Source organism: Pempheris klunzingeri, chromosome 21 (genome assembly GCF_042242105.1).
Source record: "Pempheris klunzingeri isolate RE-2024b chromosome 21, fPemKlu1.hap1, whole genome shotgun sequence".
Lineage (NCBI taxonomy): Eukaryota > Metazoa > Chordata > Actinopteri > Acropomatiformes > Pempheridae > Pempheris > Pempheris klunzingeri.
In genome coordinates, this window is record NC_092032.1 from 9,928,415 (window position 1) to 9,943,359 (window position 14,945).

General features: G+C 42.2%; 1 protein-coding gene across 1 annotated transcript; it reads right to left on the minus strand.

The window, feature by feature from the left end:
- Positions 1 to 4,540: 4,540 nt before the first annotated feature.
- Positions 4,541 to 14,945, minus strand: shrprbck1r (sharpin and rbck1 related). Its single transcript, XM_070852743.1, has 14 exons — positions 14,303 to 14,945; positions 12,837 to 13,011; positions 11,384 to 11,461; positions 10,990 to 11,131; positions 10,802 to 10,892; positions 10,313 to 10,634; positions 9,593 to 9,693; positions 9,231 to 9,401; positions 7,259 to 7,419; positions 6,951 to 7,062; positions 6,452 to 6,631; positions 6,101 to 6,199; positions 5,825 to 5,968; positions 4,541 to 5,608 (listed from the first exon to the last, which is right to left on the minus strand). Exons 1-14 carry the CDS (start codon positions 14,576 to 14,578, stop codon positions 5,528 to 5,530), a joined length of 2,133 nt encoding a protein of 710 aa, XP_070708844.1. The 5' UTR covers positions 14,579 to 14,945; the 3' UTR covers positions 4,541 to 5,527.

Genomic DNA, 14,945 nt, shown 5'->3' on the forward strand with positions numbered 1-14,945 from the left:
CACACTTTTTTGTTGCCTATTAGACTGAGAGATACAAACTGATGCTCCAGCTCAAGGAGAAAAGATAATACCTCAGGGGCTGATTTGGAAAATTCCTGTTTTGATGTGAATAAAGCATTTTGCATGTAGGCTAATGAAATTAATCAGATATTAAACGGCACAATCATCTGGATCATCATAGTAACAGATGATTTCTTTAGGGTTTAGAGAGTAGACAGATTTGGCAGCTTCAAAATGGTGATTTTTGGATATTTTACAATGAAAAATAAGAGTGAAATAGTTTATTGTGTTTACATAAGGTCCATGGAATATCAATGTCTGTGTTAGACTTCCAACATCAGCAAAGGCTGTGTTTTATTTATATTATTCCCACCGTAACTTGTGTGATTTTTCACAAGTTGAATCAATCCATTTGAAAGAGCATGAGTTAAGGTATTCACTGATGACAAACTGTGGAAAACTGTGTACAGATATAAACCATTCATAGGACAGCATATTACCAAATTCATCGAAAAGTTTGAAATATGATTTGTATCTCTTTGGAACTATTTAGATAAGAATAAGGATTGGCTGCTTATAACTATGTCGCAGTTGTTCCAGAGAAAAGTTTTGCCAGTACCACATTGAATCGGGATTGTAAGAACACTTTTTTAAACCAAGTGCAGATTTCTTAAGATTATGTGATTTATTTTTCCAAATAAAGTCCAGAAACATTCTATTTGCGTCTGTGGCTGTTCATTTACATCATCATCATCACAATCATTTACAAATGAAGGATACACAAAGCTTTGGTGAGGAGAACTCTAACCAGGATAGACAAATCAGAATCAGAATCAGAATTTCTTTAATAATCCCCAGGGGGAAATTGCTTTTTGTTACACACAGCTCCAAAAGAATAAGAATAAACTTCAAACACAAAAGTAAATCAGGTGAGTCCAGAGTCCAGGGTCCTCTCCTCTCTGGTGAAACAGTTCATGTACTGGGTGAAGTTGGGCAGTGCCTTTGCCACGGTGACATGGTGACATGGTTGAAGACAGAGATAGCAGTGAGTGCACTCTGGTGTAGAGTCTGTACCCGGGCTATGACGGAGTGGATGACGTCACACGCCGAAGTTGGGTTGGCAGGAGGAGGAATGTAAACAGTCACCATGACAACATGTGAAAACTCCCGTGGCAGGCAACGTGGACGAGGAGCAACAGCCAACAGTTCAATGTCCGGGCTGCAGATGCGCTCCTTGATAGTAACATGAGCAGGACTGCTCCACCTGTTGTTCACCAGAACGGCCCCCCTCCTCTCCGCTCACCGCTCCTGGTGCAGTCCCTGTCGGCCCCAACAGTTTGGAAGCCACCGATGGAAACATTGTCGTCGGGAATGTCCTGATGCAGCCATGTCTCCGTAAAGCACACCAAACTACACTCCCGGTGCTCCACCTGACTCCTGGCTAACGCTGTCAGCTCCTCCATCTTGTTTACCAGAGATCTCCCGTTGCCCATAGTAACGATGGGGAGACAGGCTTTATATTTCTTTTCCTCCATACGCCTCCGTTGTCTCCTTCTGGTTTCTCTCCTCCGCTGGTTCTTCTTTCCTCTGCAACCTCGGTGTGTTTTCCTCCACAATTCTTCTGGAATTTGTGAAGATCTCGTGGTCAAGATGCCAGCAGGTTTCAGAGCGATCAGCTGATCACTCGTGTAGCCAAAACGGCTACCAACGGCCAAATGTTTACTGCACCCGGCAGAGTTAAAGTGGCGTACTTTCACAGCAAAAAGATGACAAGAGTTCTCTCCACCAGCATGTCTTGGAGAGGGAACGTCTTAAAAACATATTACCAGCAAAAAAAGTAAAACAAATAATTAAAAAGATAGTTAAAAGTAAGAAAAAAATAAGAAAACGAGCAGGTGCAATCGTCACAGGCAGCATATACTTCCGCACATGCGCACTGGAAACCCCTTTGATGCCAAATATTAAAGTTAGTCTTTGTCTTTTTTTAGTCTGTTTGAGAAATGTAGATGTTGTCTAGCTAAACGATTTTTAGTCATAAATATTCCCAAATACTTGGCAGAAGCCTTTACTGGGATATTTTCAGTTACAGAGTCACCACAATCTTGCAGAGATAAAATTTTACACTTGGACATATTCAACCTTCGACCTGAAGCATTGGAGACTTTGGATAATCAAATTATCGGAATTACACAGTTGGTTCGTATCCAATCCGGCCGGTATCGCAGTAGATAATTGCGCATGCCATCGGCCTGGGGAACACGGGTTCGACTCCCTCCCAGTCCCGACTACCAAAAATGGGTGAGGGTTGCGTCGGGAAGGGTATCTGGTGTAAAAACCTAACGCCAAAATCTACAAGCGGATCATCCGCTGTGGCGACCCCAGAAAAAGGACAACAACAACACAGTTGGTTCTTATCCATTAAAATCATCACGAGACGGATAATCGTGGCAGTTGCGTTATTGTAAAGTGGCAGGTTTTAAACCGCACTCTTTTGCGAGTAGATGCAAGTTTGAATGTCTAACACCCCCAGTGAACACCTCAAAGCCTCCAATTCAAAAATATCGCTTCCAGTGCCTCCCAACTTTCTCTGAACGTCCCCTGAGAGGCAGTACTGCCCCGGTCGTGAAAAGCTAGCCTAGTAATAATAAGAATAATAATTATAGCTTAGATTTATATAGCATCTTTAAAATAAAAATGTTTTTAAAACAAAATAAAAACAAACAATAACAAGAATGATGTTGCCATGTTGATCAAACCCTAGAACGTTGCTGCGCCATTTTCTCGAAAATTGCATATGTCAGCAGTTTTGGGCCAAAATATTTTGGTTCAAATTTTGGTTACTCTGAGATTGTTGGCCTACAGAAATGGCGAAGAGATCACCATCTCCTGATGCAAATACAGAGACAAGCCTTTTCATTCTGGGCAAGTTGTTCAAATACAGACAGCAGGAGAAGATTGGAGAGGGGACTTGTGGTAAAGTTTATTACTGTACTATAGAGGGCACGTGTAAAGAAGCTGTCCTGAAGAGAATGAAGATAATAGAAAAAGGGGAGATCGAAGCACTCCGGCAGCTCAGACACCTTGATGCAGACCAATGGAACATAGTTCATTTCATTGAAAGTTTTCTTTATCAAAACCAACTTTACCTGGCGTTTGAAAAGCTCGACAAAACCCTTTCTGACTTAGTTTCACAGAGTGGACAAGTACACATTATGGGTATTCGGGAAAAAGCACGTCAAATGGTTACAACACTGCATATTCTAAAAGATAGAAATATTGTTCATGCAGATGTAAAACCAAATAACATAATGTTGGTCAATCACCAGGAGAAGCCTTTCAAAATCAAATTAATTGATTTTGGACTCACCGGTACGCCCTCAGAGGTTCAACGTAACGCCATGCAAAATTTAATGTATAGATCACCAGAGGTCATTTTAGGTGGCAATGTCACTTTTGCCATTGACATGTGGGCCCTTGGTTGCGTGCGAGCATATCTGTTTACTAGCCATCACCTGTTTGGTCTCTGTAAGAAAGAGGAAGATGTTCTTAGTTGTATTTCAAAATGGCAGGGTCCGCCATCCAAACACCAACTGGCAATAAGCACAAAAACTCTGACTTGTTTCAGGGTTAACCCTTGGAAAAAGTTTAGACTGAAATGGTTTCAAGATGGTCTTAAGTTCACAGGAGTGAAGACTCTCGATGATATTGTTAAGCACAGAAATCCAACATCTGAACCTGAAGGAGAAAGACGGGCATTTCTGAGCCTGCTAAAACAGACATTGCATTCAGACTGGGATGGAAGAATCACTCCCAGTGAGGCCCTAAGTCATCCGTTCATTGCAGAGATCCACATCAACACCAATAAGAAACCCAGATGATGATCCTGGCGAGGGATGTTCACAAAAAAGGCTGCAGACTCCCCGGGACACTCTGTAGTGTTTCATTTGATCACCTGATGCTTAAATGATGGAGTTTGTCTGAATCAGAAGCTTCACATGCAGACGAACTATCATTTCTGCTTCACGTCCTGGTTACGATCTGAGCAGCTGCATTTTGTACATTGTACATTTCTAATTGGCACTTTCAGATACTGCCCTCCTTTACAGTTAATGTTAACATTTAAAAATGGAAAACATCTCGGTCAGAATGAAGGACAGTTTCAGGGCCATAGCGAGGACTCCAATGTTTTCTGTAAAAATCATTTCCAAGAATGAAAGTCTACACCCTTTCTAAACCTTCTTTACACTGCCAGGAACATATATCTTATGGATACATACAACATTGATTTATACATCTATTATATATCTCTTTTTTGTTGGCTTGTAAGTAGTTATATTTACATCACGTGTAATTTTTAACTATAGAACCCTGGAGAGCTCAATCTGTCTCTATCTCAAACCATTTCCTTTTTAAATAATTTGACAACTAAATTGAGATATACCCCCAAAAAGGGGAGGTCTCTTATTTACAAACTGATTGGATATTAAATCTACGAGAAGACATAATGGCTATTGTATGTTAAAACACAGTCAAATAAGTCTGACAGCTTTAAGGGGATTTTATTGATAATTAAGGCACAACGGTACGTCAGCAGCACAGAGCTGATATTATAACACAAGCAACAGTGACGACTTATTCATGTCTTGTCAGTGCTGGGCAGTAGTGTAGTCGAGGGCACGTGCCTTCTCTTCCAGAAAGTGTTCAAGTGTCGTCATTAACATTTCGCTATTAATCAATACAGTCTGCTTACTGATGACGTCATCATACAATACTCAGCTGGTCAGCAGTACCTCAGTGACCTCTGTACCCACCTTTGTCAAATACAGAAGCATGTGAGTGATGAACCCATGCAAACAGCCTGGTTCCTCTCAGTCATGGGTTAAACAACACATTAACAATCAGACATGTTGTCATTTCAAACCTCTTTGGCACCAAGGCACACATGTAGTCTGAGTGTCACACACACACAGAAAAATATAACCATATATAACCCCATACACTCCTTTGATCCGTCTCTGTCCAGACAAATTGCATTTCAAGGACACTTTTGTTGGCGTTACCCACAAAACTTCAACACAAATGCCCTGCTACAGCTTTTGTGCACAAGATTAAGGCAACTTCAGTTAATGCAATGCATCCTGGTTTGTAACGACCAAAATACAAAACAACACACCTATATTGCTACATTTGCAGCAGCACATGCAAAAAATGTTAATACTCTTTCCCTGCACACTTCTATCCACCCTTATCACCACGAGAGTCCAATGTGATCCATTAATGTATAATGAACCCTGCTGAAATCAGACAGGGCTGAAAGGCAATCTATAAATAATGTTACTCTGCTTGCTGAGAAGAAATGTAGAATATTTCCAGTTGTAACAAGTACCATGCATTGCATGTATCAATCCTGCACAGTCAGTTTCGGCTTAAATGTTCTTTTTCATTCACCTGAACCCTCCTCTCCCTATTTTAGAAAATAGTCTATTTCAAGTTGAGTCTTTTGATTCCCTTCTACAATCTGAGCTTCTCAGTGGCAGTTTTGGCATTTAGGATGACATTTCTGATTGTTGACATTGCAGCGACATCCCCCACTGGTGTCTCCAGGACCCTTGGAAAAGGATCAGAATTAGATTCATCAAACGTTTTAGTTTCGCCACCATGTTTCGCTCATTCACTGGAGAGACAAGAATCAGATTTTTGCTAGAAGAAAGTTAGTTGCACCTTTTCTGTATGGATATTTGTTCTTCTATCATATTTCCATGCAACAAAGATCTGGTTGGTACAAAGAAATATGCCATGAGGAAAAGAAGGACGGATTTCTTACCCCAGGCCCCCAGCGGGGTCCTCTGGTGACCCAGCAGATCTCAGTGTGACAGACAGTGCAGCGCAGCCAATCACAACCATCCCTCTTTTGCACAATAATGCCACACTGAGGACAGTGCATTGCCTCCCCTGACTGCACAAGAGTCTGTTTTTGAGACACAGAATGTGGACAAAAGTTAGTCCCAAAACCCCTGACACTGTATACACTGCAAACGCACACACACACACACACACACACACACACACACACACACACACACACTGCACTACAGCTCACCTTGAGCAGATGTGTTGTCCTCCTAGCAGCACAGTCATTTATAGCGCGGGCTGCAAGATCATCCTGGTATTGCTTACAGTTCATTCCCTCATGGATAGACTGTGAAAAGAAAAATAGAAACAGGGACAGAGAAGATGTGAAAACTGTTGTGTGAAAGTCTCTGACGCACATTTCTGTGGGGACAAGACCAACTAAAAGCAAGGGTCTCAAATGTGTCCTTTGATTCAAACTGACTGGTTTTAATCGATTAACTCTGTTTGATTAGTGCACGGTACAACCCCCATTAGTACACTCATATACATTTGATACACAATCTCATGTTTTCCCCTCTTAAGACAATTTCCTTCATACCTTGCAAATCAGGCAGTTGTGTTTCCTGCAGACAGGGCAGTGGAAGATATTGACCGTGTCCTCGTACACACACCAGCCCAGGCAGTCTGGAGTGGCACAGTGGTAGCTGCCCTCACATCGAGACTCTGCCACTGACAGACCTCTTTGCAGCCAGCGTTCATACTCCTCTGCTGACACCAACTGTAAAGAAGAACGGCAAAGACATTGTGGGGGACTAGTTAACCCTAATAATACTACTAACAGGTACACATTTTCCGCTCCAAACAGAGGCTTCATTCAAAGCAGTCCTGGTCAGATCACAGTTTATTGTTTAACATTTAGTAGCTGGGAAGGTCGGCTCACTTTGCTTTTCTGGCCAAATGAAAACATACAAAGCAATTTATTCATACAATCTGATGCTTTATGATGCTAATGCTACCTGCTAACACACCAGTAAGAAAGGCACGGTATCTTAACCTGGTGTATCAGAGCAAATACTGTATATGTTGGTGTAACTCACAGATCTGATCTCCCTCTCCTGCAGAGAGCAGGCACAGGAATATGTGTCATCTCTGTAGGGACAGGACACCTCTGGCTCCTCACTCAGCATGATGACTGAACGCAAGCAGTCTCTGGCAAGGCATAACACACACAAAGACGCACAAACATACAGGTCTGAATCACGACAAGCATCCATGATTTTCAATCAGGATGATAAAGATGTATGTATTCCTCGTCCCATCAGCAGAGACCCCTCTCTGAGATACACTCCAGCTTCTCTCTCTAAACCTTTTTTTTTAATTTTCCCCACCACCCCCTAAACCTTACCTGCAGAAGCAGTGGAGACACTCCCTCAGCAGGACCCCCTCTCCAGGCTGCAGGTCCATGTAGCAGATCCTGCAGTCCACAGGCTCTGGGTTAGGCAGCAGGTCCTGGCCGTCCATCATCACCAGCCGGGCAAAATTCTCTCTGCGCTCCTGTTCTCTGGCCTGGGAAAGGGGTGGAGTTGTTGTGAGGTTAAAGGTATATTCTGTAAACTAGTTCCCTTCTGTTTTTTTTTCACAATGAGTATTGTAGGCAACATGTTTCACCTTTGGACACTCACCAATGCAGACACACATACACATGCAGACACACACACTGTGTACAAACAAATTTTATTCTTATCAGTTTCACATAGTTTATATACAAGAAACTGTGCAAAATGAACAATCAGGCTGATACATTCAATTTAGTTGGAACCACTGCTCTTTAAGACTTTATCACACAAAACAGTGATGAGGATTATCCAGCTGGATGGTCAATATGAGGAAAAGTCTTTCATAACCTTCTCACTAGAGCTCAAACAATATATGTTGCCAAGGGGCCTGTACCACGAAGCAAGATTAGTGGGTTGTCCTGCTATATTTGGGCATCACTCAGGTTTTCTGCTGGATCACTTTTAACTGGTGTAGATCACCATGGCAACCTAACCAGACTAGCTCCAGAACAGGTCACCTTCAGAGGATTAGATCAACACCGTAAACGACCCCGACCACTGAACGATTCGCTCACCAAAAATACGGTGTAATTGTTGTGATGATAATTGGAAATACAAATAATTGGAAATACACTGACATATTCAACTTATTGATAGCTTTCAGTATTTGGGGATGAACTTAATTCTCCTGCAGGTATCAATATTTCCATGTTAAGTACTTAATTCATGGTTGGATAACGTGACCTGTAATTAACAACGCTGCTTCTTTCACATGAACGTGCTCGTTGCTGGATAGGAAAACCCAGAGTGAATAGAACCAGCTGATGATGAGTTTTGTGATACCGCTGTGATACCACTGCCAAGCCTAGTGAAGCCAGGTGACCCTAAGTGAGCCAGAATAAGTTGAACTCGCTTAGTGATACAGGCCCAGGGACCATAAATGTTTGTTTTCATGTGTTTGTGTAGCAAAACAAAATGCATCTTTGCCAGATTTCTTTAAATAAAATTGTCTTCTAAAGTCCAGCATCAGTCAGGCTCCACCTTTCACCAGAACAGCTTTTTTTCATTTAATTTCATTTAATAATTTCATAAAATGTGAAATCAACTGTTGTCACACAGAGTTTCTCTACTATAGGGTCTCATGAACATGCTTAACACTGGAGCCATGGATACACCTTTGCCACCACCCATGTTGTTTATTTGCTAATAGTAGGTTTAATTAGGCTTCAGTAGTATCAGTGCATCTCAACTGAGCTCTTCAACCTACATTCAACTTCAGGCTACAAATAACAGAACAATATGTTTTCAGTTCAAGAATACAGACACACATATAGATGTTGTGTGTGATGGTTTTTTTTATGCAATCTAAAAGTGAGTCTGATGAGTGCAATGGAAATGTTGTGAATGAACCACAAATAAACACGGAGTGTGTGTATATGTCTGAGTGTGTTCAGTAGTCCAGGTCCAAGTTATACAGGAGTGAGTTGTTTTGAGCCCCAGCACTCCTCAGCACCTCTCTTCTCCCTTTCTCCTTCAAAAAAACAAAACAAAAAACAGAGACAGTAGAGAAGAGAGTCAGCCTGAGAGAGCCTTTGAATTTAAATTCAAAAGTAAACTTTGAATCAATTTCATACTTTAACTTATTGTTTTCCAGAGCATTTTGTCCAATTTAGTGCCCTTTTTGACCCAGGCTTGTTGGTTAACCCCTGTATGTAATTGTCACCAAATGGTTTTACTCTAAGTGTGTGTGTGTGTGTGTGTGTGTGTGTGTTTGTGAGACAGACATACATACAGGCGTATGGCGGTATGTGTTTTTCATACCTGCTGATACTGTCTGATAGCCTCCTTCTCCTGCTGGATCCGTCTGAGTTCCAGTTCGTCAGGTCGGTATCCACCTGGGACGACGTAGTTCTCGGGGCGGTTTGTGCTGCAGATCTCACAGCCGGGCCGAGTTGGTTTGTTAATGTAAGTGCAAGAAGGGCACGACCAACCCTAAGGCACAGAGGATTGCTTTTATTCTTTGCTTTCAACTGGCTCGTTGAACTTTGTCGTTCATCTTTTTAGTATTATGACTGTTATGCTTCACCATATGAGAAACAGCACTTCATGTGTCTCACTCCTTGTGAATAAAGGAAACTCAAAAATACTTTAGTAAAACGACCACCATAACTGCTGTCTGTTACCTGGGTGGAGGCTGGGTTGAGTCTCAGTGCTTCATTGAGTTGAGGCATCTCTAGGTTGATGAGATCTCCGATCTCACTGATGTTTCTTCTCTCTGACCCACCTGAAACATTTAAGTGGAAAAAGAAAAAAACAAGCTACCAGTTCACATCTGCAAGTCAATATGTGTGCATATTTAGCTTCTGCGTGAGTGACTTTGTTTCTATGTACATAACCTTTGATACACACAGTATACTTTCTGCAAGTGCAAACCCTCCTACACAGTTCTTTGTCATATGTTACCACTGTCTGCTCTACTGACCTCCTTTGGTTTTTTAATCTATTTTTAAATCCATTGGAAATATTGTCTAAAAGAGTACAACATGTATCTTCAACAGGACTTTATTACAAGGCAAAGCACATTTAAATTGGTCTATTCTGACTTTTCCCACAACTGTGCACTGTTTTATTTTTGTGTGGGCAATCAAACACTAAGACTGAGCTGGAGGCAACGTCTACTGAGGGATAATACATATGTGACCACATTTTATTTTTTGATGCAAAGTTCTCAATTAATTGGGGTTGTGGTGCTAAAATGGTATCTGGCATTATGGTAGCATTTGACTTTTCTTTTACAGACTATTGTGAAGCCCTGCTTTTGTCTTGTGTTTTATAGCTGCTCTATATAGGTCTGGCAAAAGTTATGACAACTTTGACAAAGCCATGTTAATGCCCTCACTAACCAGTTTTGCTGCTGGTGTGGAGTCTAGGAGGAAGGGTGGTGTAAGGCCTCCGGTCCAGAGATGAGGTGCCGTTTGCAGAAATAGCGGGCAGGGGAGGAGTGGGGAGAGGCAGAAATGGAGAACTGAGAAGGAGGGCACTCTCCTGGTCCTGCTGGAGGACTTGGAGGGTCAAGTGAGCATGGCGGGCTGACAGGAGGTACAAGAAGGCTGTGTCACCGTCCTGATGTACCCCATATGAGGCCAGAGAGCGCTGGTCAGTGCACAGACACTGGCCAATCACCCAGCGCTGCACCCGCGGATGAAAGCCATACTCAAGAAACATCTTAGTTGGTTGAAAACCAAAGGAAGGAGAGAGAGAAAAACAGTGAGACAGAAGATTCTGCAAACCCTTTAAAGCTAATGTGATTTCTGATTTTGGGCTATATAAATAAACATGACTCGACTTAATTCCTTCAAGACCCAATTGAAGAAGAGAAGCATTCTTCAGACCTGCTGTTTCAGCGCTGCAGTCGTCATATGTGGGAAAACTTTCACAGTGACACAACAGGATGAAGAAGAATCCTCGACTACAACAGCCAAGCTGGTACATAAAATGAAGCAAATACGGGTTAAAACAATCATTGACCATGAATCATGTTTCTCAAATGTTAAAATCATAATAACGATGATGCCCCTACTTGATTTCAGTGTCTTCATACACTCTGGCAGAGGGCTGAATCTTAAGCGCGGCTTGTTGTCGGGCGAGTGTGGCAGCAAAGACAGAAGCAGACTGTATGTCACCTGCTTCTATGGCTCGGGTCAGCTCTATGCAGGTTTCCTCTATAGATGGATACACACACACACACACACACACACACACACACACACACACACACACACACATACACATACACATACACATACACATACACACACACAAACAATGATGTTGCCATACCTCTGAACAGCCACTAGGGGCCTAGCAATGATTCAATGAATAAACAAAATGAGTGAAGGAATGAATGAATTAGTTACATGTCATCTAGACCAAATAACATCTTATATTTGCAGGAGGACATTCAGCGTGCACACCTGTTCGTTGCAAGGTCGAGCTGTTGTGAAGATTGGGACCATCCAGGGGGGGCTGTGAACCATTATCTCGAGGGGAGACTGCCGTGTTGAAAACCAGAAAGAAAGCACTCAGATAAATAAACAGATGGAAAACATAAGATAGATTAAAGTTTCTATGTTCTGCAAAACACCTCCCCCGTTGTTTAATTTTGCTCTCCTGCAGCTGTAGACTGAAATTTAAACTTTAAATTTGTTGCATTTTGTCTTAATAGAGGTTCTTTTAGCAGAACAGACAGAATCACAGCAGATAGCAAAGTGAATATTTCCCACTGATCTCTCATGAACACTTTTTTTGATCTTAGCTCATTTATCTGATACATTATCATGCTGAAGAAGCCTCTTGGATGGGAGGCGAAACGTCTTCAAGTACCTTCAACAAGTCCAGTTGACTTTTGCTCAACTGGATGACCTGGATGACTGAGAATCTTCACAGACATTATCATGCTGTGTTTATAAGTCAAGGGCACAGAGGAAGAAGAGCAGTCAAAAGAGTAAAGCTAGACAGAACAACAGTCTGTTAACCGCTTTCACTATCCAGTCAGTTTGAATGTGTTAAAATGAGATCTGTTGACAGAAAAGCTTCTGTTTTGGCAGGTACAGGGATAACTGGTCTATTACACTGTACATTAATTCCACATAATATACCTTGGTTTGTAGCCCAGACAAGTACTACAAAAAACTATTGAACGTATTGTACAGGGAGGTCCCAATGTACAACTCATGAAGAAGCCCGGATAAGTCTTTCTTTTCCATCTTCCTGAAGTTTCCCACAATGATCCCCAGACTGCTGCTAAAGTCTCCCAGTGCAGGGGACGTTCTCATGTCAGCATTTACAATAACACTACGTTAAGCTTGCTCAACAATATGGGCCTAAGTGTGTGTTACAGCCATAGCTGCTAACTTAAATAGTTATTCATGGCTGTTAACTGTAGAATTTTGCGCAGAGATCATTTTGATGTCAGCCAAAAGTGGTTACAAAAGCTGGTTTGTTACCAGTGTGTATTAATCCACAATAACATTCTTTTTACTTTCTTTAATTTTTCTTGTCTGTTACTTTAAGTGGGTGGGTAAACAAGGACACATTGTGCAAGTAAGCACAGACCAATTTATTGAAATTCACAAAATATGAAGCTTATTTACAGCGGATGAGACTGACGGCAGTGATGTTAACAAGCATTAAGCGGAGCAATGAAAAGCTGGTTTGTCCAAATAACCAGTTTGATACGTCAAGTTCAATTCGCGTGAACTAAGTTTCACTACAGGGCAAATCAAGGCCACCAACTACACAAAAAGGGTTCCTTATAACATTGTACAGTAGGTTTGGAAAGGATAATAGCACCCTGTTACGAGGTATAAAATATCTATGGATGTTATCTAAAAGAACAGTGAGTATTTGGCAAGAGGGGTGACTTACCTCTTTGTGCTTCTCTCAATGAGGAGATCACCACCGTCGCCCACTCCTGGGCCTCCTGCTCACAACGGAAGTTGAAGCTGATATGGTCATGCGGAGGTGCCGCCAAACTCAGCTCATGGCACTTTGGTGACTTCACCTCATAGTTTACTGTCCCCAGATCAAACTCAGCGATGGTCTGGATGAAGAGGAAGAGAGAGCAAGAACGAGAGGAGATGAAGAGGGAAGAAAAGGGGAAGGACAATTAATCATAAGTTACATTACAGCAAGACGGCCACTACATGTGTCACTGCATGTGACAAAGTTGGTTTGGTGAATACCGAACTTTAACAATCCATTATACCTCAACAAATATAAATACAGTACGCAACAAAGGAAATGCCAAACAATAAAACAAATTGTTATCCTGTAAATGTAGACACTATAACATTTATAATGCAGCACCACAAACTACAGCCTCCAAAATGACCATAAAGTTCAATCTAGAACATTTTCAACAAAAACTGAACATTATTACCTTCATGGGTGCAGGATTTAATAAAGATTGTTGTATTATTATGCATTGGTTTAAGCTTGGTGTGCCTAATACTCTTGGACTGAGTGGAGCTGTAATAATATTTGTTTGAAAATGCAATAAGTGAAAAAAAATGAAGGCTCTGTGTGTAAATGTCAAATACCAGTTGATTTCAAAGTTGGATGGCTGTTTGCAAACACAGTGGCCTGAACCCTTGTACCCTGAATTTGTAACCTGTGGTTCGGGAGCCCACCAAGGGATCAGAGGCTAAATCTGAGGGGTCCCGAGATGGTGGAGTTAATAAATAGACTGAAACAATAAATAAAACAGTTATGCTACACCAGAGTTTTCTGATTTCACATCTACTCTTAGCTTTTTTTCTTCTGAAATACCTATAACAAACATTTAAATATACAGTCATTTACAGCTTGTAATGAGAGGTCATGTGTAGATAACTGATTACCTGCTCCCTGACCCTCAGCCCAAAGGCTCCAGGTTCACAGGGGGCAGTTGGGTTGAGATTAATGCAAGTTAGTTCGATCATATGAACCAAATGCCTATAAAACATTTATGCTCTATTTATAGGGCCTGTCCTTTAAAGGTATAATCAAAACATTTACTATTAAATATCCCTTTCAGTTGATGTTATGCCTACAAACTACCACTAACGTATAAACTAATCTAAAACTATCATGGGATGTCTGCTTTGTTTTCAGCCTTTGATTGTTGTCTAACAGCAACTGATTACAAAAATAAGGCACAGAAGGGGTCCCACATCTTGTTGTTGCCCCCTGTTGGCTAATGTGGTCCTAGTAAACAGTTTGAAACCCATTGCTCTATGTGGTCCCCATTAATAATTGCACTGAGTGTGGCGTCACATTAGAATAAAAAGTATGTGTTTGGACATTTCTCAATATAAGCCCGACCCTGAGCCATCGTGCCGCCCTGAACTCACCACACTCCGGCCGGTGCCGCTGCTGTCCTGGAGCGACAGCCGGAATTCCCCGGACTTCCCCGGGTCCATGCTCAGCTGCAGGCGAAGCGACTCGTCACCTGCTCCTGGCAGACACAGCGGTCGGATACCAGAGTGGCACAACGACACCCGAACCGACATTAGGACGGTTTGGCAGCCAAGCTGTGACTGCGAGGCCCCGAGGAGAGCGGGCAGGGCGGCGGACTGCTCCGGCGGACAGCCGGGGGGGTGAGTCCAACCGCCTGAACTCAGCGACATCCTGCCGACAGACTCATGTAGAAAACAAACACTCGGGGTCCGGGCTGTCCGCTTCCTGTCCCCACCTGACTTGATTTAAGTGTGTTTTTTCGATATTCATCACATGATACCTCGTCGCTGGATTTTTAACAGCCGCCCTGACAACAGGAAGCAAGTGCGCAACATAAGAGTCTGACAACTGTTTTGACTTCCAAAAAGTGTTGTCCGAGCCAGAGGTTTCACTTCTCTCTTCTTCCGCTCCGTCACGGCGTCGCTTCGGGCCGGTTTATTGTTTATTTTGTCCTGTATTCGTAAGGAAAGCTTTCCTTTCACCGGGCTTGCTGACAGTAGTTTGACACTGGCAGCGCCGAGTGTGTTGATGCACTCT

Bases quoted from the DNA above. Each gene is read 5' to 3' on its own strand.
- shrprbck1r (XM_070852743.1), bottom strand. From the start codon at position 14,578: ATGTCGCTGAGTTCAGGCGGTTGGACTCACCCCCCCGGCTGTCCGCCG. The intron at 9,694-10,312 runs GTTAGTGAGGGC...TAAATGTTTCAG, and splicing joins CCACACCAGCAGCAAAACTG to GTGGGTCAGAGAGAAGAAAC. The intron at 5,969-6,100 runs GTGAGCTGTAGT...TCTCAAAAACAG, and splicing joins GGACAACACATCTGCTCAAG to ACTCTTGTGCAGTCAGGGGA.